The sequence below is a fragment of the Drosophila albomicans genome, chromosome 2R (assembly GCF_009650485.2).
Source record: "Drosophila albomicans strain 15112-1751.03 chromosome 2R, ASM965048v2, whole genome shotgun sequence".
NCBI lineage: Eukaryota > Metazoa > Arthropoda > Insecta > Diptera > Drosophilidae > Drosophila > Drosophila albomicans.
In genome coordinates, this window is record NC_047631.2 from 27199345 (window position 1) to 27224538 (window position 25194).

The 25194-nt window shown below is 41.5% G+C and overlaps 3 protein-coding genes across 4 annotated transcripts; 2 read left to right on the forward strand and 1 right to left on the reverse strand.

The window, feature by feature from the left end:
• Nucleotides 1-18: 18 nt before the first annotated feature.
• LOC117573392 (DDB1- and CUL4-associated factor 10 homolog) lies at nt 19-3687 on the forward strand. Its single transcript, XM_034256592.2, has 3 exons — nt 19-516; nt 579-948; nt 1372-3687. The coding sequence occupies exons 1-3, from the start codon at nt 203-205 to the stop codon at nt 2572-2574; spliced, it is 1887 nt and encodes a 628-aa protein (XP_034112483.1). The 5' UTR covers nt 19-202; the 3' UTR covers nt 2575-3687.
• Nucleotides 3028-8422, reverse strand: LOC117573386 (pre-mRNA-processing factor 39). 2 transcript variants are annotated; one of them, XM_034256584.2, is made up of 8 exons: nt 8274-8422; nt 7942-8033; nt 6830-7691; nt 6564-6769; nt 6368-6493; nt 4924-5198; nt 3580-4863; nt 3028-3364 (listed from the first exon to the last, which is right to left on the reverse strand). In XM_034256584.2, the coding sequence occupies exons 1-8, from the start codon at nt 8314-8316 to the stop codon at nt 3028-3030; spliced, it is 3225 nt and encodes a 1074-aa protein (XP_034112475.1). In that variant the 5' UTR covers nt 8317-8422. The 2 variants fall into 2 exon arrangements, with proteins under 2 accessions (XP_034112475.1, XP_034112474.1); XM_034256583.2 differs by having other exon boundaries at nt 6564-6772.
• A 96-nt stretch (nt 8423-8518) lies between these two features.
• On the forward strand, nt 8519-12091 carry LOC117573387 (serendipity locus protein H-1). The gene is made up of 3 exons (XM_034256585.2): nt 8519-9863; nt 9922-11150; nt 11215-12091. Exons 1-3 carry the CDS (start codon nt 8767-8769, stop codon nt 11670-11672), a joined length of 2784 nt encoding a protein of 927 aa, XP_034112476.1. The 5' UTR covers nt 8519-8766; the 3' UTR covers nt 11673-12091.
• Nucleotides 12092-25194: the final 13103 nt, after the last annotated feature.

The following is a 25194-nucleotide window of genomic DNA, read 5'->3' on the forward strand; positions in this document are numbered from 1 at the left end:
ATCTGTTAATAGTGCAAGTTGTTCCTCGTTGCTTGCGGCTGTCTGGAGACACGCGCTTGTCGATAGTTCCATCACTGTTTAAGTTGTTCAAATTTTATATACACAAACCATAGTACAACAGCAGTAGTGAAGTGTCGCGAGTGTCGATTGTTCTTAGGATACACGCGAAGTGAGGATCACAGCGTGCACAAGAAACCATTCGATGCACACCATGGAGCAATATCTGCGAAGTCGCGAAAGCGGTTGGCAGCAACACAATCGTCATGCGGGCAACGAGAATTTTCTGATGCGCAGCATTTACAGTTCCATGGGCATGTTCAACAGTTACCATGCCAACTGCACGCCAAGCACAGCTGGACGCGATACCGGTGCCATCTTTAATCTGGAGTACAATGCGGATGGCAATGTTGTCGTGGCGGCCACGCAACGCAAATGTGTTTTGGTGTTCGATGCAATCACACAAGAGGAGATCTTCAAGGTTCCTGACGCACACACGGACAGCGTGAATTGCATCAAGTCAGTGGAAGAGAATTGTGTAAACAAAGGCGTTACCTAATTGATTGAAATTTCTGTAATAGATTCTTCGACGATCGCAAATTTGCAACAGGTTCTGACGACTTTACGGTGGCCTTGTGGGATCTGCGCAACATGAAGCAAAAGTTGCGCGTGCTTCACGGTCATTCCAATTGGGTTAAGAACATTGAGTATTCGTCAAAAGAGAAACTGCTGGTGACCTCCGGTTTCGATGGCAGTATATTCACCTGGGACATCAAATCACAAACGGAACAGGGCCTAATATCACAGCGTGTCTTCCATGCCAGCGGTCTTATGCGTTGTCGCATCTCGCCAGCTGGTGATAAACTTGTCTTGTGCACCAGCGGTGGTTATATTATGATCGTGCATCACCTGGACTTGACCACATTGCACAAAGATTTGTGCGGCTTTCGGGTAAGCAGTTGGCAACAACAAAGTGTGAGAAGTGTGCTCGCTTGGCAATACCCAGTTAAACACCAATTAAGTCTGAACAAAAGCTGACCGGTTCACTTTTGAATAAAGTGAATGTGGTCTATTAGGCCGCTAATTTGGTTAAGTTTTGATTGTACGTGAGTTTTGTTTGTTAGCAATATTGTCCGCAGATCAAATACAATTGTCTATATAGTCTCACAGATCTACCTGTTCAAACGGACATAAGAATAGACAGACGGTCTTTGTGTACTTGACAATTCAAGCTGATAAGAAATATAGTCTACGTCGTCACTAAATTTCAGTACCCTCCCTTCCCTTTTATTAGTTATCGGGTACTAAAAAAGTGAGCACACATTTAATATTTGTATATCGAAGATAAGCTAACCTGCACTTGTTTTCTTGTAGCCTGGCATTTACAGACTTATGCAGTTGGGCGAACAATTCATTCCCCAGGCAGCTAAATACGATCATGTGTTCTCCAAGCGACAGAAGAAGAATCGCGTTGAACTGGTCACCGATTTCCCGGAACAGAACGATGCCGAAATGATAATGGCACTACAAATTCATCCGCAGTGCCGTTGCATGCTCACACGCAACGTGAGTTGCGACGAGCAAAGCGAATGGACCTGTATCCACGACATCAACGAGGAGCCCGAAGTCACGGAGGACGAGACTGGCGACGAGCCAACGATTAAGCGTAAACGTCCCCTGCCACCGCCACGTCCCAGCGAGAGTGAGCGGGGAGTGCAGCAGGGTTTCCAAATAGCGCGACCACAATTGCGTCGCTATATGCGTGCGCATCCGGCAAGGATTGTGGCCACATCGCCGCCAGCTACGGGCGGTGCCACTGATAACTTTATACCAGACATTTGGGCCGCCGAGGTGACGGTGCAGGAGCGTGCTATACGTCAGAGTCGGGCACGGAACTCGGCGAATCATGTGAGTGGCTACAATTTTGTGTACGCCATCAGCAGCGGTGTGTTGCCTTTGCGATCGAATGTGGGCAATCGCCCCAACAGCGGCTCGGCGCGCACACGAGCTGCTCAGACAGAGGCGGCAAATGGCGAGTCGACAAGCGCCAGTCGCAGCAACAATAACAGCAACGGCAGCAGCAGCAGTGACAGCAACAGCAGCACTAGCAACAACAGCAGCAGCAACGACAGCAACGATGTCACCGAGAGCTTGGAGTTGGGACAACGCATACCAATGCGACCATTAAGCAACACATCGGCGGCAGCTATTACAACTGCCGGTGAGATGGGATCTCATGAGATACTGGTGAATGCAAGGAAGCTGCTTTACTATGCCTCCGAGACGAATAACAAACCGGGATTCATCAAAGAGCCTGGATTCTCAGCGGATGGTCGCATTATTTGTTCGCCATATGCGAATGGTGTGCGCTTGTTGGGCTATCAGGCGGACTGCAGTGATTATCCCAATGATCAAATGGTCGATCAGATCAAAGACAAGCCACGTCAACTGGTCGAATTGGCCAACATCATCGAGCATCAGGACGTGGTGCTATGCGCCAAATTCAGTCCACGCGAGCCGCTGCTTGTGACGGGTTGCAATCAAGGCGAGGTCGCCTGGTACAGACCGTATCTCTAAGCAATGCTCTTGTTGTTCCCCAAAAACGTTGTACATTGTTTAAATTTCAGCTGCTAGAAATGTAATGGATAAGAAGTTGCCGAGAACCAGTTTAACATACCAACACACTACCAACAGAAAAACACTCTCAAACACGACACAGCCACAGACACATACTCAGTAAATGCAGCAAGAATGATTAAATTCATATCCTTAATTTTTTTGTTTTTCTATTTTCTTTTTTATTTATTGTGGTTTACAGTGAGGTTGCGTGTGGGCGCATGACTGTTGCACATGCTATATATATATATATATATGCTACATAGCTTTAATTATATATTTATATATAATTAGAATTCAATATAAAATTACAAATATCTTTACGTTATCCACTAATTTAACGGTGTAGTTATACCCCCATCATTCTTTCGAAATCGGGTTTTAAAATATAGTCGGGCTCTTTTTGCTGTCTCTCTAATAATAGTTACCATAACCGCTCCACTGTCCATAGTTATAGTTGGCACCTCCAGTGCTGGCTGCACCACCTTGCGATCCATAGCCACCCCATTGATTATAGTACGAGTCGTAGGATTGCTGTTGCTGCTGTTGTTGTTGTTGTTGCTGGGGTGCATAGGCACCGCTAGCGCTTTGCTGACTGTAGTAGGCACTCGAGTTGGCCGAATTGTAGTTGTAGCTGGCATTGGCAGCTGCTGTGCCTCCATTGTTGTAAGCCGTAGTTGCTGCGGAGCCAGCAGAGGCGGCAGCGCCATCCTTGCTGTTTGTTGACGCCTTTCTTGATGGACTGCCATCGCTAAAAGTTGAGAATTATTAGTTAAGAGTACATATAATATAGATCAGGGATCGTATTCATGAGAAATTATATTATACAGCTAAGATTACAACTTGATTTTTAGAGCTTTCTTCAAGGTTTAATTATAAGAATTTGAATAAATCTTACTTTGAAGCACAAAATTGTTATTAATTGGTTTACGATTCCTGTATAATACGGATTAAATATATACGCACCCCTTCTTCTGCGCCTCGTTGGCTTTGTTGAGCGCCTGCTGCAGCGCACGCTGCGCATCCTGAAGTCCCTTGGCTGTGCTGCCAAAGTCCTCGAGAAACTCGACTTTGCGTTGGGCAAAAAGCACCTTCTGGTCAGGTTCAATGTCAGCGCGCGCCATGAACTTATCCATGATCTGCACCACTTCGGTCTCCACGACTTGTGGCCGCTGCAAGCATAAATCAATCATTTGCAGTGCCACACGAGTGTTGGCCGGATCACGTTCGAGTGCTTGTTGCAACGCAGCCAGACCTGCCTCTAGATCGTTGCAGATCTTATTAAGGAAACGTGCATATTTGATCGATAAACTGCCAGCGATGGCTTTGTTCTTGCTGTTGTCAATATAGTGTTTGTAGAGCTCACGGCACTTGTCCAAGGCACCGCGACGTCGTTCGACATTGATGCGACGATAGGCGATTTGCAAGAGATGCGGACAACGTTGCTCAATGCGCTCCAACACTTCAGCGGCACCATCGAAGTTGCGTTGCAACTCCTCGAAGGCGGCCCACATTAAATGCAAGCTGGGCTTGTCTGTGTGATGAATGCAACAGGCACGACGATAGACTTCGCGTGTTATTTGCAACACTTCTGGACTTTGATCACTCAAGGACTCCAGATAGCGCAGCATCTTCAGCCAGAACTCATCGTATAAGGCGCAGGCAATTAGGCAACGTTCAAACAGCACCAGAATGCGTTCCCGATCGCCCTTTTCAATCTCAAAGTCGAGGTAATCCTTCCAGTTCTTAAGCTGGGCACGCTCCAATGGTTTCACATGGAAATAGGGACGCTTGATGCCCTCCTCGAAGGACCAGCGTGCTGTGACTGCGCTAACTGTTGACTTGTGCACTTTGCGACGCGCTGAGATGACTCGTTCTTTAATGCCGCCTATCTCCTCGTCGGTAAGCGTGCTGAGATCACTGAAATCAGTTGGTGGTGGCAACTTCGAGGATGCTGGTGACGAAGATTCACTGGTTAGATCGGTAACATTCGATGACTCGTCGGTGTGTGCTTCCGACGCTTCTTTAGGTGACTTGCTGTCACCATCCTTTTGCTTTGACTCGTCACGATCGCGATCACGTTCGCGTTCACCTTTGGCTTCCTTTGAGCTGCCGCTGTCCCGACGGCTTTTCGACGATGATTTCGATGCCTTGCTATGCTGACGTTCATGCCACTCCTTGCGCAGACGTAGCAACTCCTCGTTGGAAATGGTCGCAGTGACTGTGTGCTGATTGATCAAGTCCTGGAAACTGCAAAGGAAATCGAGAAACGGTTAACGAAAGTCTGGATAATGAAATGCATTTGCTTACTTGTCAAAGTGGCCATTGTAGCCTTGGGTGGGAATCGAGAGCAACCGATCGTAGATCTGAACAACGCGTTGATAGCGCTTCGATTCGTTCTCCCAGCGTATGTAGGCATCCCAAAGTTTGTCGGAACGAAACTCCAGCCCACAGGCCTGCACAGCACGTTCGTATTGGCTGCGAATGAATTGCTCATCATCCCCATGATGCGCCTTGATGTGCATCAAATAATGTATCCACAGATCCACCGATAGCGGTATTGCTTCTAGTCCGCGCTCAAACACCTATTTTTTTTTGTTGTCATTTCATTTATTTTTATTTTTTTGGGTTAACAAAGTTTTGCGATTTGTGCGGGATTTGATTGTTGGATCGGCAGAGAAGAAATAGAAATGTATTTAAGAGAATTTGAAATAACATTTGAAAAGTTTTCCGCATAAACTAACTTGCTCGTGATTGGTGTGTCGATGTTGTAGACTTAGTTACTAACTTAAGATTTTTTCTTAAGTAACTTAAATGAATACGTAATAAAATACATAGAAAACACACACAGAAAATATATAACACACGTATTTGATATTTAACTTTTTTTTCAGCACAGAGAGACTTAAAAATTTCATTTAAACGCCATTTGTACTTACTTACGATAGATAGTTCACGAGAATTGTGTTGAAGAAGGAGTCGAAGGAGTTGTGGTGATAACGAGAGATAACATGCGAAGTAGAGATCAGAGAAGTTGGCCAACGACAAACCAAAAACAAACCGACTAGTCGTAATATTTTTATCTGGGGAACTTTTTTGCTCTCTCTCGCTCGATAAGATAAAAAGACCAAGTACAAAAATTGCTTCGCGTCCATTTAGTGTTTTTGGTTCCCACTTTGATAAAAATAAAACTAAGCTCTAGAGCGCGTGGATTGCAAAACGATGTGTAGTCGAATCATTTCTAAAGTATGAACTATTAAAAATAAATAACACACATGTGAAATTGTGCAATGATTGAGAGATCAAAAGGCTCGAGTAGTGAATAGTTACAATTTCAATTGCAATTATTCACATTTTTATGCAAATGTGTAATACAACATTCAAAGTGCCGAGTGCTTGGATGCGATTCCCACATAATGAGATTTGAACTTAAACCAGTTTTTATCACTCAACCATTGAACTGCAGTTCGTGACCTTGTGTGCTATGATTTTGCTGAGACATTGAGACACGGACTGATGGCTAAAGGGATTAATATCAGTTGTGTTTTGCTTCTTTTCATTTTTTGTTTGTTTTGTAATTGTTGCTTTTATTGAATGTAGTATATTTTTTATTCAGTTATAATAAATGTCATTATAACAACATGTAGAATGTATATATTTATATATAGATATCAGTCGTAATTGTAAGAGTAAGCGGTAAAACAAAGAATGGCAAAGACATTTAATTGTACTGAATTGTATGTTTTGTACTCACCTTATAGCAGTTGGCCTTGATGCCCTTGCGTTTCTCATAGTCCGCATATTTGCGCCAATAGCCATAACAGTAGGGATAATGCGACAGGAATGTGTCGTAAGCCTCGCGTGCCGCCTCTGCATCGGACTAAAAAAGAGCATAAAATGTTGTCTTAGTACAGTAATAAAAGTGTGTTGTTTTAATATTCTCCTTCTACCTCACTGTCCACGTATTGCAGTAAATATGTCCAGCCAGTAAAGTCAGAGGCATCGTCTTTGACGACGCGCCAGTATTTGTCCAGATCGGGCAACTTTTTGCGCTCCTTCTCCTTGTTATCCTTTTCCTTATCCTTTTCTTTCTCTTTGTCTTTGTCCCGCTCTTTCTCCTTTTTGTTGTCCTTTTCCTTGTCTTTCTGTTCGCCATCTGCTTCAAGAAATATTATCATTATTTTTTTATTAAAGTTTTTGTAAGTTATTGTCTTACCTTCATCGATTTTTGCTCGCTTCTCGGAAGGAGGCGCATCGTTGCTCTCTGAGGTCGGACTACTGGGATTATATTGTTCTGTTGCCTTGCTTTTTGTGCTCGTTTGCTGCTCACTGCTTTGCTCCCCATCATCTTCATCTATTTTGGACTGGGACGAATCCTCGTCTTTATCTGCCTTGCGCTTGCTGCCAACCTTTGGCTCGGCACCATTATTATTATTGTTGTGGGTGGGCAACTCGTCTTCGGATATCACCTCAGCATCTGCCGGCAATTCAGCGCGTTGTGGCGCTGGCAATTCCTCATCGGATACCTCTTCGGCATCGTTAATCTCCGGTTTGCTCGGTGGTGGTAGCTCGTCTTCCGAAATGATTTCCGTATTCACAATTGTTGCATTGCTGGCGTCCAAATCATCGCCCAAACTCTCGGCAATAGCATGATGTGAGCTAGAATCCTCGGAAGAATTGAGTTTACTTTCCATCGCCGATACATTCGATTCAAAGTCCGATTTTTTATTGATGTCAGCTTCATCATTGCCGGCCACTGAAGGCAAACTATTGGCATTATCGCCAGCTAACGAAGCTAAAAGCGAAGTATCAACTCCATCTTCGGTGCGACTCTCTTTAATGTCATCACTGGTCTCCGAGTGTTGTTCGGCAACGGCGCCAAAGGGAAACGAGGAGCTCTTTTCGTCCACGCCACCCGTTGTTGTTTCTATGGTAGCTAGCATTTCCACATCGTCATCCAGCTGCTGCTCGTAATGTTGCGCTTCAGCATTGTTCTCCATGGTTGGTTCTTCGTCGTCTGCCGGCTGTGCTAACGTTGGTGGCAATACGATTTCGTTCTCCTCCTCGTGATCACTCAACTGTAAGCAAAAAACGAATTATAAATCAATTTACTAAACATTGCTGACTCCCTCTTCTCGCTCTCTTTTTGTTTTGCTTCATCAGTTGGCCCTTGCAGATAATCATGCTGCCCCTCCCGAGGGAGGGGGCGTATCATATGCAAATGGAACAACGCCACATTTGCACGAAGATTGCATGTGTTTTGTCATCAATTGAAATCAAATTGGAAGACACCGTGTATATGTATGCGTGTTTATGTATGACACTGACCTGCGCTTGCCTCTTTGAAGTGCGTCGAGTGGTACGAGTTGGTGTTGCAGCTATTGGAACAGCCACCGGTCGACCAGAGCGTGTGCGGCGACCTGCAAAGTGCAATTAAAATATGTAATTATGATAAGATTCAGCGCGTATGTAACACAGCGTGTACGTGTACATGCATGTAGTAGTGTGTACAATGTGGTGGGTTTTTTTCTCTTCGCTTTAGAATGCCGCGTGATTTTCACGTTTTTTTCTATGCATCTGCCTCTGACTCTGCGCACACAAATACGTAACAGTTAGCCAATATGACTAAGAATCCAGCGATTACTTAGTTATATTATTACCTGAATTTTCTATCACAACGTTTTCGTCTTGTTCAGACGCCATTTTTTTGTATTTGTGGCACAGCACTCACACAGACTTTTGCGGTCACACTATATTATAAAACTAGTTAAACACACACGAGCGCCCTATGTGACCGTCTGCGCATTACTCGCATAATCTAGAACTTTGCCGATTGCGACTATCGATAACGATATTTTCGTGTATGCAACGCTTGGTCGATGGCAAAAGGCGTCGCGTCTCTTACAACACTGTTCTGTCAAAATGGCGACTTGAGAATTCGTAGCGTGACAAAAACAAAGCGCATTTCACAATATTTTTGGTGTTTTTGTGCAATATTCAAGAGTTTTTCCGTGCAAAACGTGGTGAAATGTGCAAATAAATAGTGCAGTGACGGCCAACGAACAAAGTGTGCACGATAAAACGCTGTGCGTGCGCCAGCAATTGAGCAAAACGCCGACCGCATAACCTTTACGTGTCGCGCAGTAGTTGCGAATGGAGTGTAAAGGCAAATCCAAGAGAATGAAAGAAGAGGCGCCAAGCAAAAAATTGCCGCCTAAAATCTATGGCGGCAGCAGCGGCGACTATAATGCAACAGCAACAGCAGTGGCCGCTGCAAATGCGAGCACCCCAACAAAAGCGGCTCATGATGAAATTATCAGCTCGTTGCTGCGCATTAACAATTTCGATTCCATATCCAGCATCAAAGATGAATCGCTCGACATCGATCTGTCCGCCTGCGTCACCATCAGCTCAGCCAGTTATATCAACGGCAACAGTCTCTCGTCCACCGACTTTTGGCGCGTACTCGACGAGAGTGCTCAAAACAATACCGAACTCAATTTATCCGTTGATGTTGGCGGCGGTTCGTGTCGTGATGAGTTAATTGCATCTAATTCCTTAACAACAACAACAAGTCCCAGTGCTGCAGGCAACGACACCAACAACTCGGAATTCAATGTGACGTTTTTGCGGCCAGAGCCACCAAATGCGTTTACCAATTCGCCCTTTAAGAAGATTAGCACTACGCCAGTGAAATTGCCATCGCCGGAGCAAATGCAGCTGCAGCTGTCGCAGCCGACAAGGAAGCCACGTTTGCCGGCGGCAACAGCAGTGCGTCTGAAAGTATTCAAGGAGGAGCCGTTGGAGGAGAAGGCAACGACGCTGTCCGCGCTGACAGCGACAGCAACGGTTCCCAAACCTCAAGTGTTGACCAAAGTGGAGCATTGTGAGCCGGCAGCAGAGCAAATGCCGCCAGCATTTAGTATGTTTCAGCAGCCAACGAGCAATAGTAATGATAATATGCCACCGCCAGCAGCACCACAAGAAGGCACTGGCAGCAAGTCAGCATTGGATTTGGAGACGCCACCGCCGCCGCTTTACAAGTGTCTGGACTGCAATGGTCTGGTGCTCGATAATCCGCAGCTGGTGAGCACACACAAAGCCGCAGCGCATCGTTTACGCATCACCTATAATTGTACCGAATGCCAGCGAGAGTTTGAGCTGCTGGCGGGGCTGAAGAAGCATCTCAAGACGCATCGCAGTGAGGTGCGCAAAGATACCTGGAAGAAGTGCCCAGATTGTGGGAAATGGTAAGCAAACATTACACAATTCTAAATTTCTCTCGTATAACAACTCGTATGTTTTTAGTTTGAAACTGGGAAGTATGTGGATGCATCGTAAGATACACAGCGATAACAAGAAGTATCAGTGCGACATCTGTGGCCAAAAGTTTGTGCAGAAAATTAATCTCACGCATCATGCGCGCATCCACAGCTCAGAGAAGCCCTACGAGTGTCCGGAGTGTCAGAAACGCTTTCAAGAGCGCTCGCATCTGCAGCGACATCAAAAGTATCATGCCCAGACGCGTTCGTACCGCTGCGAGAAATGCGGTAAAATGTACAAGACGGAACGTTGTCTCAAGGTGCATAATCTGGTCCATTTGGAACAGCGGCCGTTTGCGTGTAACGTGTGCGACAAGAGTTTCATTAGTAACTCGAAACTGAAGCAACATTCGAATATTCACACGGGCATGCGACCGTTTAAATGCAATTATTGTCCACGCGACTTTACCAACTTTCCCAATTGGCTGAAGCATACGCGACGTCGTCACAAGGTGGATCACAAGACGGGCGAGCATCTCGAGAACATTCCCTCCTATTGCTCCAAGAAATCCACCACAACCAAGGCACAAAAAGCAGCCGCTGCAGCGGCCGCGGCGGCAGCAGCAACAGCCTCTTCAACAACAACAGCGGGAGATGATCCTTCGGCATCCAGTGAAGCAGCAGCAACAAAACCCAATGAGACAACAGGCAAAGCGACGCCAACCACGCCAACGACAACTGCGAAACAGACGCGCAAAAAGAAGCAGCCACAACAGGCAGCTTTGGCTGCCTTGGGCATCACATTGCCAGCGGGCACAGCATTGCAGCAGGTGCATCCACAACCACAGCAGGCCGATCGTAAGCTGATGAATGTGGTGGTCTCACAATTGCCACCTCCGTCGACAGCAGCAACGCCAGCCAAGCAGGTGAAGGCGAAGCGAGAACGCAAACAATTGGCGCCCAAGCAGCTGCAACAGAAACCATCGCCACCGCCGCCGACGCTCACCCAAGTGCCCGTTGCAATGCCGCAGATCAAGAAGGAGCCGCAAACGCAAGGCGCATTTCTCGATCTGCACGGTCTGAGCTTGACCTCGGCCGAGGATTTGATTATGGAACAGGCGCTGGAGATGGAAGAATGCGGGCTGTATGATGCGCCCGTGGTCAATACGGACATGGGCACCTCTGACAATGCCATCTCCTCGGAGGCAGCTGCAGCACTGCATTTCCAAATTAAAAACGAATTACCAGACGAGCTGCTACCTGACGAAGATTTCTGTAAGTTCAAAGTTTGCTATTGTTAATGTTAATTGTTATTAATATTCTTGTATTTCATTTACAGTGCCTCATAAGCCTAGCAATGGCAATCGCTTAGCTTGTCCCTCCCTTGAGTCATCACCGTTCTCATCACCCGCATCCATGGAACTGACAGCGGTCTCCAGCAGCAACATCAACACCTCCAACTCAAATACCCATGCGACACAAGTGAACTCAGGACGAACCGCCAACTATTATTTGCCAGCCTTCACGCTAAATGCGCAGGGCAAACTGACAAGTTGTACGAGCACAACAACTGGCAATATGAATGGCAATAATGGGATTGTCTCTGGCGCTGGCCCCACAACTGTCTCAATGGTGAACATGCCACTGTTAATGCATCCGAATCAAATGTTGCCTTCGGTGGATACGCTGCTCTTTACCACACAGACGGGCAATCGTTTCTTCTCCGGCAAAACAGTTGGCGGTGTTCAAACCACTGGGGCGGGTGCGGTGGCGACGACCACGTCCCATTTGACATGATCGCACGACGGCTAAACGCCGTCGTCAACGCCTCAACGATCTCCTGTGTCTTAATTAAGCTAGGGTTTGCGACCACGACCACGACCATGTCCGTTGATTGCTCGAGAGGAAGTGTGAGAGAGAGAGAGAGAAAGAGATGAACACAAAAAGGCAATGAATCGGATTAATTCAGAGAGTTTAGTCCTTAACCATAAAATTACATAAATTGTTTAAGCTACAAATAGTACGACGCTATAATTGTTTTAAAGATAGGCCGTAAGCGAATTTCTACATTACATGCTAAGTACACTATATCGATGCGATGTATATAGAATTATGCATATACATATACATATACCTACATACATATATATATATTATATACTTTAATTTACCACCAACAATACATTTATTATTTCTACGCTTAACACAAATAACAATAAATACAATAAATTTCTTATATATTTTAGTACAAAGTACATTTTTGTTCCACTGTCGCTGCAGTTGCTTGCAAACTGTGTGATTTCGAAACTGTCACCATGTGCTTGTAAAACTGTACAGTGCACATTTGCAGCACGCTTGAGGGGTGCTGCTGCGCATCTTCCACTCATGACTGAGACCCTTATATTTGCAGTAACAGCAGCAACAACGAAGGCAACGGCATCAACCCGTCATTCAAATGGTCACATATCAAAGGCAAACCCAGCCAGCATTTTATGAGATTTCTGATCGAATTTGAGTCATTTTCGACTCTCCTAGAAGATTAAAATAGGCATAAATGCGCTCGTTTTCTGATCGAAAAAGATGCTCTGTTCGGGAGAAAATGGAACCCTAGCCGCGACACTTCCAGAAGAGTCGTATTCGACTCCTCAGGAAGAGTCGTTTTCGACTCATTTTCCTCGCAAGACGCGAGTCTTTTTCGAGTCATATTTTAATCGAAATTCACTCGTTTGCAAGTCATATTTCGAGCAATAAACGAATCATTTTCGAGTCATATAAGAATCAAAAATACGTGAAATATTCAATAATATTTTGTTCTTGTATTTTTTACAATATTATATTTATATATACAATATAGAATGAAGTAGTAACAATAATTCAAATTTAACAAATAATATAAATAGCAACTAAACTAATTCTCACGCTTTCTTTTATTAACAAGGTCTTTGGCATAAACGAAAAATTTTTGAATAACCATGTTCATGTCCTTATCCGTACAATTGTATTTTAGGTGGCAAATATCTAGGAGGATAAAAGTATTAATTTGGTTCACCAATAATAGAAATATTTTCTTACTTGTAATTATTGTTATAAGGTAGCACTTTTCAGCGCTTGGCTTTGTGCTGGTGCCTTTCCAACCATTATATTTTTTTCTAATATTTTTGGCCGACATATTCTTTTCACTTTACATAATCTCACTGAGCTCACAAAGTTACTAAAACTGAGTTTAGAAATGCAGAACATTGCAGCAACCCCTTCAAATTTGGTGAAAAGTGCCGTTTGAAAAATATCAACAAGATAAGGCAGAGAACAGAAAACCAAAGGAGAGCGCGCGACTAAGCTCCAAGTTCTCTCACCGAATGTTAATGCAAATAATCTCATTTCAATCATCTGGATGACCAATTTTCGACTGCTTTACAATTTTGTTTTTGCTATTTTATAAATCGTATATGAAGATCATTTACGACTCATTTTCGAGTCATTTTCGATTCATTTTCTAGTCGCGCATAAAAGGAATCTTTTTTTAATCATTTCAACGACTCGAAGAAGACTCGTCAAAGGTGATTAATTCAAAAACGATCTTCCAATTGCTGGCTGGGAAGGCAAGCGAAGCGCTTAAACGCTTTTGCCTTCGAGTCACGCGGCTGCATTTCAAATGGTTGACTCGACCATCCAAAGAGGCATCCACAGGGTGGTGGTGGTTCTTGCTTGCCCCGGAGAGCGGAGGGGTGGCTTTTGTGGTTGTGCCTATGTGTGCTTTTGAGGGGCTAATAGGGCGTGAATGTGAACAGTTCAAACGTTTTGGAAAACAAAGAAATCGAGAAAAATAATATGAGTAAAACGGCCTTCAACTCATTTCATGTCGAGCATGTCTCAATGTGAGTTTAAAGAGTGGTTCTTTTAGTGGTTTTGACATTGCACATTTGTACTTTATTAAGCAGTTAATACCCTGGAGAAGATGTAAGGCAGCAATTGACAGCTAAGAAGTATTTATTAAATATGTTTTTTGTTTTTTCATAAAAATAAAAATATTGAATACTAAATCGTACATATTTTAGATATTTTTAAATTTATTATTATTATTGAACAACTGTTTATTTTATTTTCCAAAAGGGTCGAATTGACATTAACATATAGTATTTGTCCCATTTAAGTGAGTTATGAGTAAAATTCTAAAAACAATGCAGACAGTTGTCTGAATTGATGATACAAATGTATGTAATGTTCTTTCGTATGAAAAATGATTTATATTGGACACAAATAAAATAAAAATGAAACCCAAGAACTCAAGTATTTCGATTTATGGTAAATCAGAAGAACAATTTGCCATATTAATGAAATATTTAGGGTGAAGCAATTTCAGAAGCATAAAATTATTATGGCATATGTCATATACATATAAGTAGTTGAACCCTTTCGAGTGTGTCCCACACACAAACATACATACACATACTTGTATATATGTATGGGAATTGCACCCTGAGCCTGCCACACACACACACAAAAGCTGTGGCAATGTTGCTGACAATGTCGCGACAACAGAAATGACAGCATAATAATAATAATAATAAAAAAACAAGAGAACCCATCGAGCGTATGTGTGAGGGTGTAAGTCTGAGGGTGTATGAGTGTGTGTGTATGTCTGGGTGGTTTTGGAAACTCAGACAACAGCAACAACCACAAAAATATCGAATGGCATAAATAACATTGCACAGTCTCTGTATGTGTGTGTCTGTGTTTCTGTGTGTGTGTTTGCCAGGGAAACGACAACGAACGAGTTACAGTTTCAGCAGCACCAACAACAACAAGAACAACAACAACAAGAATCAAGCGACGACGACGACGATGATGATGAGCCACGGCACAAGTGCAGGCGCCTGGCGTCTGTTTGCCAACGTTTTTGGCGCGTTTTGTAAATATTTACACATGTAGCAGTTACCTGTGATTGTTACCTCTGTGTGTGCGTGGGTGTGTGTGTGTCTGTGTGGGTGCTGCTTATATGTAAATACTCACTTCACGAGGGTAGCTCTGTTAACTGCTCCCAGCTACATTTATTTTCTTAAAATTAAAATGCGATACATTAGCTAATAGCTGATGGGGCTGCCCTCGAAAACGCTTTAAAATAAACCGAATTTGTATATTGCGGTTCAGTTGGTTGCTGCGAGGCGGCGCCATATTTGTTTCGGGTTTTAAAGGAAATGTGTTGCCTGCTTTTGGGCGCCGCCGTTTAATATTGCCTCATCGATGCGTTGCCTACTTTTAGGCGCTGCTGTTTAATATCGCCTCGTCGATATTTTAATTAAGTTTATAATGATTGTTGCGCAAACACAGGGAATTTATATATGTGTGTACTTGCCTATTCAAAATACTTGCAAGTGGGCGTGTGCCAAAAGTGTACGCCCCCACACACACACACACACACTCACACATGCTGCTTGCTGCGTTGTTGTTCTTCACGCTCTCCGTCTGTCGTTTTTGTCGTCTGCTGTTGTCGTCGTTGTCGTCTGCACAAAATCAAAGCCAACAAAAAGCAATAACACACCAGGCACGTGACTTGTTTACCATATTGAATTATTTGTCTTTACGGTTTAAATGTCCCACTGCACACACAAAGCATAAAAAGGCTCGTTGTGCTCTCACTCTTCTCTTCTCTTCTTTTCTCTTCACTGCGTACTTACAGCTTACAATGTGAACAGAACTTTCAGTGCTGCGAGCAAAAATTGAAATTATTACGGAAATATTGTTTGACATTCTCATTGTTGTGTCCTGCCGCTGCTGTTGCTTTTGCTTTTGCTCCTGCTGATGCTACGTGCGTGGGCGTGGGTCATGCCTCATAATGCTGCAAAAAACTCAATCAGCTGGCAACAAAATGTTAATGTTGAAACGTGTGTAAGTGCCCACTGACTTTAAGCTATTGCTAAAAAATTCACCTCACTCATAAATTCCTTTTTTTTTTCATTTCAATTGTTGAGCAGGACTACTTTGCCGGCTTTGTTGATAGAAACTGTGGTTCAGAGTCAGGATGTTTCATTGATAATTTTCGTTTTTATTCTTATGGCTTTCTGTTGTACAACAAAAAGTAAAGTGTGACTTGGATTTGTTGTATTGATTATGGTACAACATTTATTGAATTAAAATTGTCTGAGCAAAAAACAGAAATATATAGCAGACTTAATTACTGCGTATACTTGATATTTTGTTTAATACGCACTAGAATGGAATACTAATTCATGGCCATAGAATTAAATTTTATACTTAAAACAATTGAAGTTAATTATTACAGCTTTATTTGGTCTACATTTACGATAAGTAATTACTTACTACAGTCAAAAAATGGTCATAAAATGGAACACAAAATAAATCTATTTTATTCAATAGTTTTAGCATTTGCCCAAAGGCTTTCTAGACTTTTAAATGGCATCAACGTACTCAAGCTCTATATGCAGCATAACTGTTAGACAATTTTTATATTATTCAGTTTTAAGTAGAAGCTTCCTTCTCTTTAAGACTCCCATCACATTCTTACTCCTATATCATATAAAATTCGTGGCACACTCCCCGACATTAGGTTATTGACATGTGAATCGACTCGAGCAATTGACTGCGACATTGTTTCACATTGTGGTTTTTCGTGGTTAAATCCTGCTGGTTGTTAAATGTTTTAGTCTATGGCGTTCGAGTGAAAATGTACAAAGTTTTGTTGTTGTTGTTGTTGTAGTTGAGCGACACTTGCATCATTTTTCATTTTTCATGGCAGATATGTATAAAAGATTTTTGCATATATTTCGCGCAGTCAACTGACTATTTTTTGTTGCTTGCATAAATCAATTTATCAATTTCAAAGTTGCTTCGACGCCTTCGTCTCCGTTTCCGTCTCCGTCTCCGTCTCCGTCATGTTGTTGTTTTTGTCGCTTTGGTGAGTTTGTAAACGTTTGTCAAAGTGTTTTATTTTTTTTTATAGTACATCTACAGCCCTTACTCTAACAGCTACTGCCAATCCCCAAGGGGAGCCTTTTTGCTGTTCCTCCTATTCTCCCTCGACGACCGCGACAGTGTCAACAACAGCAGCCACAGCAACACCAACAGCAATAACAACAACCGCAACAACAAACTGGAGCAGAATGCAAATGCAAATGCATTTTGTCGCGAAACGCATAAAATGCATCTCAGCAATGGTCGCTTGCAACAAGGAGGTATTCAGAATGCCCCGAAGTTCCCCCCTTCCACCCCTCCCTGCATTGCTCATCCTCGATTCAGCGCCCGCCACTTCATTTGTCATTTTGTCACATTAACGCAATGGAAATGCAATATGCTAATGTCAAATTTTATGAATGAAAGCAAAAATATTTGCCATCCAGTTGCATTTGCCATAAATATTAAAGTAGCTCTGAATTAAACGACCGAAAAATGTGGAAACGAGTTTAGTTTAAGATCTTGGTTGAAATGCTGGAGGGAATAGATAAAATTAATAGTAGATTTTAAATGTTAAATATTATAAATAAATAAATTATAACATGTATTTGAAGAAAAACTAATAAAAAATACTAAGAACTTTTGTTATTCGATATACTATAAAGGAAAAGCGAATAATAAAGAAAGAATAAAGGTAAAAAGAGCAAAGTAAATAAAAATAAAGAAGTCTTGAGAAATCTAAAGAAAGAAACAAAAAATAAACATAAAGAAAATACAGAACATAGCTCTAATGATTAAAGTAAAGAGAAGAAACAAAACCCCAGAAGGAAGGTTTAAATAAGGAAATGAATAAAGTATGTGGAGGAAAATAGAGTAGAAAAGTAGGAAAATAAATTAAGTAGAGAGTTTAGAATAGCTGTGTTAAGCTCTATACTAAAGTGACTAACATATATTTGAATTTCTTCATACTTACGCCAACTACTCGCACCTTATAGAATTCAAATAGGCGCTATGTCGATCAATCTACTGCAAATGAATTAACGTAAAATATGTGCGAGAAAAGTTGTTGTTTTAAGCCTTAAATAAAGCCAATAAATACTAATCTAAAGAAGGCGGTTAACTCTGTATGTGTGTGTGTGTGTGTGTGTATTCGTAAGTTGAACACGAGTCCATGAAGAGACTAATCCCCAAGCGCACACAAACATGGAATGCCAGAGCAACCATAACTAAGCGTGCCACCAAAGAACGCCCAACCAGTCACTCACCCGGCACCACCCACTAACCAACCACCCACCGCACCACTGTCGGGCTGTCGAGAGTTTTTGGGCTCGTTCATACAATTAACGATTCATATGCCACGCATTAAAGTTTTGCATTTTAAGTGAGCCGCAAATCTTTTGGCATGCTTCTTAAGATTTCCAAAAAGCCAAAACTCAATGCAAACTTCTTCAAATGTATCTGTGTGTGTGTGTGTGTGTTTGCTTGTGTGTGAAATATGTAAGTAAAATCAGCTTTTCATTAACCCAGCGCAGGGACACAAATTGAGAGCCAGCTCCTTGGCTTGACAGCCAAAAAGTTTTGAAGGACGACATTTCTATTCATTAGTCAAACACTAAGTAACATTTATACACACACACAAATACGCACACACACACATACAGCTACATTTCGATAGATAGAAGATTTGCCACCAATGGCACATTGATTTGGTGTCGCTCGCTCCATTCGCTTACCACTTTTTGGGGCACCGAAAAGACGTACGCTTTATTAGCTTGATGAAAAGTTAACAAAACTTTTGGCCAGACCTCAGTCAAGGCTGCTGCTGGCAAACTAGGAACCGGCAAGTGGCAAATGGTAGCCGGCATTAAAGCGGGACGTCTATATCTACAGAATAAAGGAATTCGTATGAGAAATATCAAATAAGTTTCATAGAAATGGATAGAAATCAGTTCTACAGTCAACAACAGTAAATGTTAAACTAACAATCTAGCTCTGTTACCTTTACATGGCGTAACAGAGCTGTGACGTAGTTCATAACAGCAACTGTTAAAACGGCAGTCTGCTAGCGTACTTTACAGCATTTGCCAGTTCATAACAGGCTGTTAGCTTACCCCTCCCACAAGCGGGGCAATGTTCGAAAAGGGACAATGAGGGGTGACTGGCCTGTTAGCTTTAACATTAACAGCAGAAACTGTTGATGTAGCTCTGTTAAGCTAGCGTACAGAGCTGGCGAATGTTATGTTTGCTGTGCTAGCGACTGTTGCTGCTGGGTTATGTTAAAATATGTTGCGTTTGTTCTGCTAGAGCTACGTTTTATTACTGCCTGAGTATGTTAGAAGTAGTTGCTGGGATGTGTTTTGATGCGTTGTATTGTAGATAGGCAGCTTGTTGCAGTTAAATTTATTAGATACTATTTATGTTATTTTCACTCATTGCTTAGTATACAACTATATGTTAAATAAATTCAATTATTAAAATTTACTAAACTGAGCTTGACTTTAGAGCAAAAATATTTTATGCCGTTGATATATATAGATACAGAGAAAGAATAGAATTAACAATGCTATCCATTGTCCTTTATAAAATTCAGCTTTCGCTGTAAATGCAGAGATACTGAGATATCATTTACTATAACAACACTCGAGCCAATTCCATTGAAATTGAAATTTAAACGCGCTTTGTTTAGATACTTTTAGGCTTAGCTCGTTGTACAAACTATCTCTTTTATGGTAATTAATTTATGCATTGTTACAACAGCAACAAATACTGACACCAAAATCAGATTACATCAAAATGTTATCATGGATATTAGCACTAAGCTTATAATACCAATACATATATTAAATTATTATTTTTTTGGGTGAAATCATTTAGCAATATTAGTTATATATTTAAAGAGCCCAACAAACTGTTGTCCCGATGGTATTAGTAATCATTTTAAGTATTGCATTTAATAACTCTCAAAAGCGGTCACATTAAAAAGTTAAAATTGTGGGGAGGATTCGTTATACTACATGACTACCTCAAAAAATATCGAGTGCAAACTTTCAGCATTTAACTGCACTTAAGTTTATTTAATGCCATAATGTTTGGCAACTTGTGAATGCTTTTCGTTTCGTTTGGTTTCGTTTGGTTTCGTTTCTTGGCTCTGTCTTGACTGTAATTACAGACACGAGCGAGTGTCTTGAGTTTTTGTGCCATAAAAATAAATAAACGCCGTCAGGTCTGGAGCACATTTCATTTTCAGATACAAATGACAGTCATTAGGCATGGAATTACTTTTCGTTTCCATTTTCCATTTTCCATTTTCCATTTTTCGTTTATTCGTTATACGTTATACGTTATTCGTTATACGTTATACGGTATTCGTTACTTTAAAGTGATTGCCAAATGGTAAATGAAATTTCAAGTATTTTCTATATGAGGCCAAATGAAATCACCAGCAATGCGCTTAATTTGCCGCACAATGCACAAAATGCTCAACACAAAAAATAAAATAGGAAAAACCCCAAGAAAACACTAAGCGAACGAATTCTCGGATGGAAATCTGGCGTGTGCAGCAATGGGTAGTTTTTTTCTCTCCTCCCATCTTGGTTGGATAGAGAAATTGTTTTGGCACAAGAAGTGCATAAAAATGACAGTGCTTGTGTATTCGCAATTGAGCGCACAAAAGTTTTCATAAATTGCATCAATTTGAAGACGATGAGGAGCAAGAGAGAGAGAGAGAGAGGGGGGGGGGGGGGGGGAAGGGCTCAGCTCATTCTCGTTTGCATGGCAAAAGGTAAGAGAGCTTGTTGATTTTCCTTTTTTGCCTTTTTTTTTTCTTTGCTGTTGCTCACAAGACCCGAGACGAGTCGAAGTCGAAGTCAAGTCAAGTCGAGTCAAGGCAGTTGAACTGACACACAGACAAGACAAGACAAGTCGAGACACATGGGGCAAGGAAATCCTGTTGCGCCGTCATTCCTTAAGCGGCATATTATTTTTTATGATTTGATTTGCCCTTTTTTTTTGTATTTTTTATTTCGCTTTCCCCGTTGCAAATGAAGTCTAAAATGCTGTTGATTGTGTATTGAATTACTGACAACGTTGCGGCGCATCCAATACAATGTGAAATCATGCTTACAACTTGATTGAACTCATCAGCCAACTCTCCTCCCCCTCCCCCTCCTCCTTCTCCTCTTCCTCGTTGCGCCTTGTGTCATGCAACGCGATTCGATTTGCAACAAGCGCAGACATCGCTGTAATGAAATCGAGCAACGGGTCGTATTAGTAATATCAAAGGCGTCTTTGGCACGTGGGCCACGCAGTTTAACTTTAATTGATTGCATTAGTATACAATTACGCCAAGTTTAGCTTCCGCCCCCCATCCCCTCATCCCCCTTTCGCTCCTCAATCTTTTTTTCTGCCGCCGCTGGTCATTAATAATAATTCGATTAATGCAGCTGCGATATTAGCTGCGGGTTTCTGTTGTCAACGCGCAACTCTCCTAGCAACAATAATGAGCACTCAGTATTTTGCAATTATCATAATCTGCTTTCTTTTGATCCTGGCCAGGACAATGCAAATGATGCATCGATGCTTAATTATTAGGGCTTATGCAGTGTGACATCTTTGCGCAATTGGCAATCAAAAAAGTGCGAAAAAAATTAAACATATTTTGTTTTACGTTTTTCTGTTTATAGCTAATTTAATATTCTTTTTTGGTGTTAACATATTGTTGAGTAAACTTATGCTGAACAATTTAATTCAAGCATTTAATTGAAATTAACTTTGTAAAACTTATTTTAATTTATACAACTTTTCAAATTCAAGATGTTTCACATCATTTTTATTTATAAAACACTTCAAATTGTATCAACTTAAACTTATTTATTTCATTCAATTAAATACAATTTTATAAAATGAATTTTCAATTTAAAAAATACTTTAAATTGCACAAACTTTAACTTATTTATTTCATTCATATTAATGCAATTTTATAAAATTGAATTTCGAATTATAAAACACTTAAAATTCAAGAGTTTTGCGTAACTTCAGAATGTTGTGAAACGAACTTCAGCGCACTTTGATGCATAATCAAATTGGTTGATAATTCAATTATATTGGATAATTAAATTGATTTGGGGCCTAAAGCCAAAAGCACGACAACTGTCCAGCTGCTTGTGTGCTTGTCAAGCACTTGATTGATTGCTTGGCACTCGACAAAAAGAGAAAACAAAACTATAATATTAATATTTATTTATTTGTAATGATTTCTTAAATACATATAAATCGGGTTTTGCGAATTTACTAAGTTGGCAGCTGCTTAAATATAAATAAGGCTCATTATGCGCTGCTGAGATAAATATGCCCATGACCCACGCTGTGGCACATATTAAATAGCAACGGGAGCAGCTCTGGCATTCACCATGTGGCACGTTTGTGTGTGTGCATGTGTGTGTGTGTGATACGATTTGCTGTGCTGTTGCTGCAAGAGAGAAAAATGTACTCCTAAATCTATGAAAAGTCAACGGGCGGTAAGTGCGACGTGGTTCGTTGCGGTGGCACGTGCCAACCAGACTTCTCTGAGCATACTTAAAGGGTGTACGTTGTGCCACATAGACGACATGTGCTTCACTCACTGTGTGCCACAGTCCCTCCCTCCTCTTTGCCACACTCTTTGCTCTCGCACTCTTCAGGATATTTTTGAGTACTTTGGAGCTGGGGGCAGTAGCGGCAGATAATGTTCTAATGACAATTAGTTTTTCTACGCTGCCTGCCACTTGACAGCTTAAAATATCGTTGACTAATTAAAATCGCTTGAAATATCTCTTGACAAACGATTTGCAGTGTATGCGCTGTAAAAATTAGCAAGACAATGTGGGGTATATTAGCGTAAGAAAAGAGATGAATTGGAGATGGAGAAAGTGAGAGTTGATAGAGGAATGATTTAGTTGAATTGGATATAGCGAAAATAAGAGTTGAAAGACTTGCAGCTGTAAAACATCAATAACGAAATTTTCGTAGTCCATCTGCCCGTCTGTCAGCTTGCATTAACTACTAGAACTGAGCTGCTCTTAAAGCTAGACTTATCATATTTGGTGACCATAATCTTATAGAATCTAAGCAGACCCAGCTATGTTTACAATGTTGACTTCATTCTTTTTATGGAAGCAGTTGGATAATGCGCTAAAAGTCTTTCTCGCTTTGTGGTTCATCATTCCGTGAGAGTTAAAAGTGGAATGATTTAATTAAATTTGGGATAAAATGAAGAAGAGTTGAAAGGGAAATGGTTTTTGTTGTGGTTTGGTTGATATAAATAAGATTATATAATCGATCCCCCGTCTGTCCTCTTACAATAAATACTATAATTCAGTTACTCTTAAAACTAAACTTATCATATTTGGTGACCATTATCTTATAGAGTCTAAGTAGGCTTTGTTATGCTTACAATGTTGAGTTCATTCTTTTTATAGATGCAGTTGGATAATGCACTAAACAACTTTCTCGCCACGAATTATTCCGAGGTAGCTTTTAGCCACGCTGCCAGTCATTTGATTGGGTTTTGCATGCCTTTTGCAATTTCCTTTTAGCGACTTATGTATCTGCCATCGCGGCAGCAATGGAGCCATGCAAATTGCATGTCATTGGCAGTCGAGTTGAGCTGAACTGAGCTGAGTTGTGTCCCCCAGCAGTTGTGAGTTGGGAGTTGGAGTCGGAGTTAGAGGCGAACTCACATACCGGTGGTCAAGTAGTAATTTCCGCTGTTCCTTGGTCGTTAAGCTCTTACTTTGTGGACGCTAATTAAGCTCTGTGCTTGAGTTGAGCCCAATTAACGCGCCGCAGTACACTGACATTTGCATGCAATTAGCGGTTAGATAGAGTTAGACCTGTCTTTGTCCCCTCACGATGCTAAGTCATTGTGCCCCGGACAGGTGTAAATGCTTTAAGATCCCAAATGAAATTGACATAAGCGACAAAACCGAAAAAGTTTTTCTTTGAAAATTGCTGGCAATTACATTATTATTTGCATTAAGGGAATTCCCAAAAATACAAAAATATATGTAGAATGAAAACTCCAATTGAACTCGGCACACAAAAACTTTTTGGAAATTCTTAAGTGGTTATGGGAACGTTATTGCGCATTGGCCGCGCATTTTGCCATTTTATTGCGCCAAATCTTTGACAGAGTCCGAGCTTATAATAGCAATGCCAGCTGTCCTTAAGAACGTATTGTTGTTGTTATTGTTGCTTTCTGGGTTGTTGGCCATTTTCCACACTCACACACACAGCGGCGCAGCATTCATCATTTCCGATTTGGCCGCGTGTTGTTGCGATTTCTATGGTAGTATAGTAGTAGGTGTGAATGCGTCTGTTGTCGCCGCCAAGCACTTCTCTCTTCTCTTCTCCTCCCTCCCTCGACGTGCGTGTCGGTTTCAACTTTTCATAAACCTTAAGTGGAAAACTTTTATTTTATACCCAAAGCAGTTGCTACGCTCCCGCATTCCCATTCCCACTCCCATTCTCGTTCGTATTGTTTATGCCACCTATCCGATTGCCCACCATTTTTCCCATGGCTGTTCGACACAACAGCAACAACAAATTTAAAAATATGTAGGCCGAACAAGTGACCGAGCGAGAGAGCGAGCGAGTGAGCGTCCCTTGGCCAAGTCAAAGTCACGTAAAGCAAAAGTTTTTCTAAATGATTTTAACGCCTTTTGAATTTTTTGTTCAAACTTTGTTGAGCGAGCTCGCGTCAACAAGAGCCTGAAAGTAGGCAATAAAAATTGTCAAACAAATAAATATTTGTAGTACAGTGATGAATCGCTAAAGCGTGCCCAAAACTTGCTCAGCGATAGCACAAAATTCATAGCTGACTAAACTGTTGATTTCAAATTGAATAGCATAATTATTGAAATTGAAAATTTTGATTGCTTTAAAGCCGATTTAGCGAACGTTGACTGTCTGTAGAGCCCTGCAATTATTGCGTTGGGGAATCAATTGTTTTGGCCTTTGTTGCTGCGACTGAAATCCAAGTTGATCATTTCTGACATATAGCACTTGTATTTATTTTAATGTGACAATCGGGAACAACTCCATGTGTCTATTGAATGCTTATTGTCGGGTTAGTTGCTTTGGGGCCGGGCTTAGTGTCAGTCGGGCAATCAACGTGAAATGTTCTCTCCTTCTTTTTTTTTTATAATATTAATTTCTATGTACATAAATTTTGTTGTCGCCGCCGTTTTGCCCAGCCTAACACAAACAGCAACAAGAATTTTCGACAGGCTTCGCTGCATTTTAATGCTGCAACTGTGGCAGACACAGAGTTCATGTTGCAAGCAAATACGCTGCAAAAAAAAAGCGAATATATCATCATAAATCATAAATTAAGTATTTTAAAAAATAGATAAACCACAATTAAAAAAAAATC

Bases quoted from the DNA above. Each gene is read 5' to 3' on its own strand.
- LOC117573392 (XM_034256592.2), top strand. From the start codon at position 203: ATGCACACCATGGAGCAATATCTGCGAAGTCGCGAAAGCGGTTGGCAG. The intron at 517-578 runs GTCAGTGGAAGA...TTTCTGTAATAG, and splicing joins GACAGCGTGAATTGCATCAA to ATTCTTCGACGATCGCAAAT. The intron at 949-1,371 runs GTAAGCAGTTGG...GTTTTCTTGTAG, and splicing joins AAGATTTGTGCGGCTTTCGG to CCTGGCATTTACAGACTTAT.
- LOC117573386 (XM_034256583.2), bottom strand. From the start codon at position 8,316: ATGGCGTCTGAACAAGACGAAAACGTTGTGATAGAAAATTCAG. The intron at 7,692-7,941 runs GTCAGTGTCATA...TTTTGCTTACAG, and splicing joins CTTCAAAGAGGCAAGCGCAG to TTGAGTGATCACGAGGAGGA. The intron at 6,494-6,563 runs GTAGAAGGAGAA...GCTCTTTTTTAG, and splicing joins TGCAATACGTGGACAGTGAG to TCCGATGCAGAGGCGGCACG.
- LOC117573387 (XM_034256585.2), top strand. From the start codon at position 8,767: ATGGAGTGTAAAGGCAAATCCAAGAGAATGAAAGAAGAGGCGCCAAGC. The intron at 9,864-9,921 runs GTAAGCAAACAT...GTATGTTTTTAG, and splicing joins TGCCCAGATTGTGGGAAATG to TTTGAAACTGGGAAGTATGT. The intron at 11,151-11,214 runs GTAAGTTCAAAG...TTTCATTTACAG, and splicing joins GCTACCTGACGAAGATTTCT to TGCCTCATAAGCCTAGCAAT.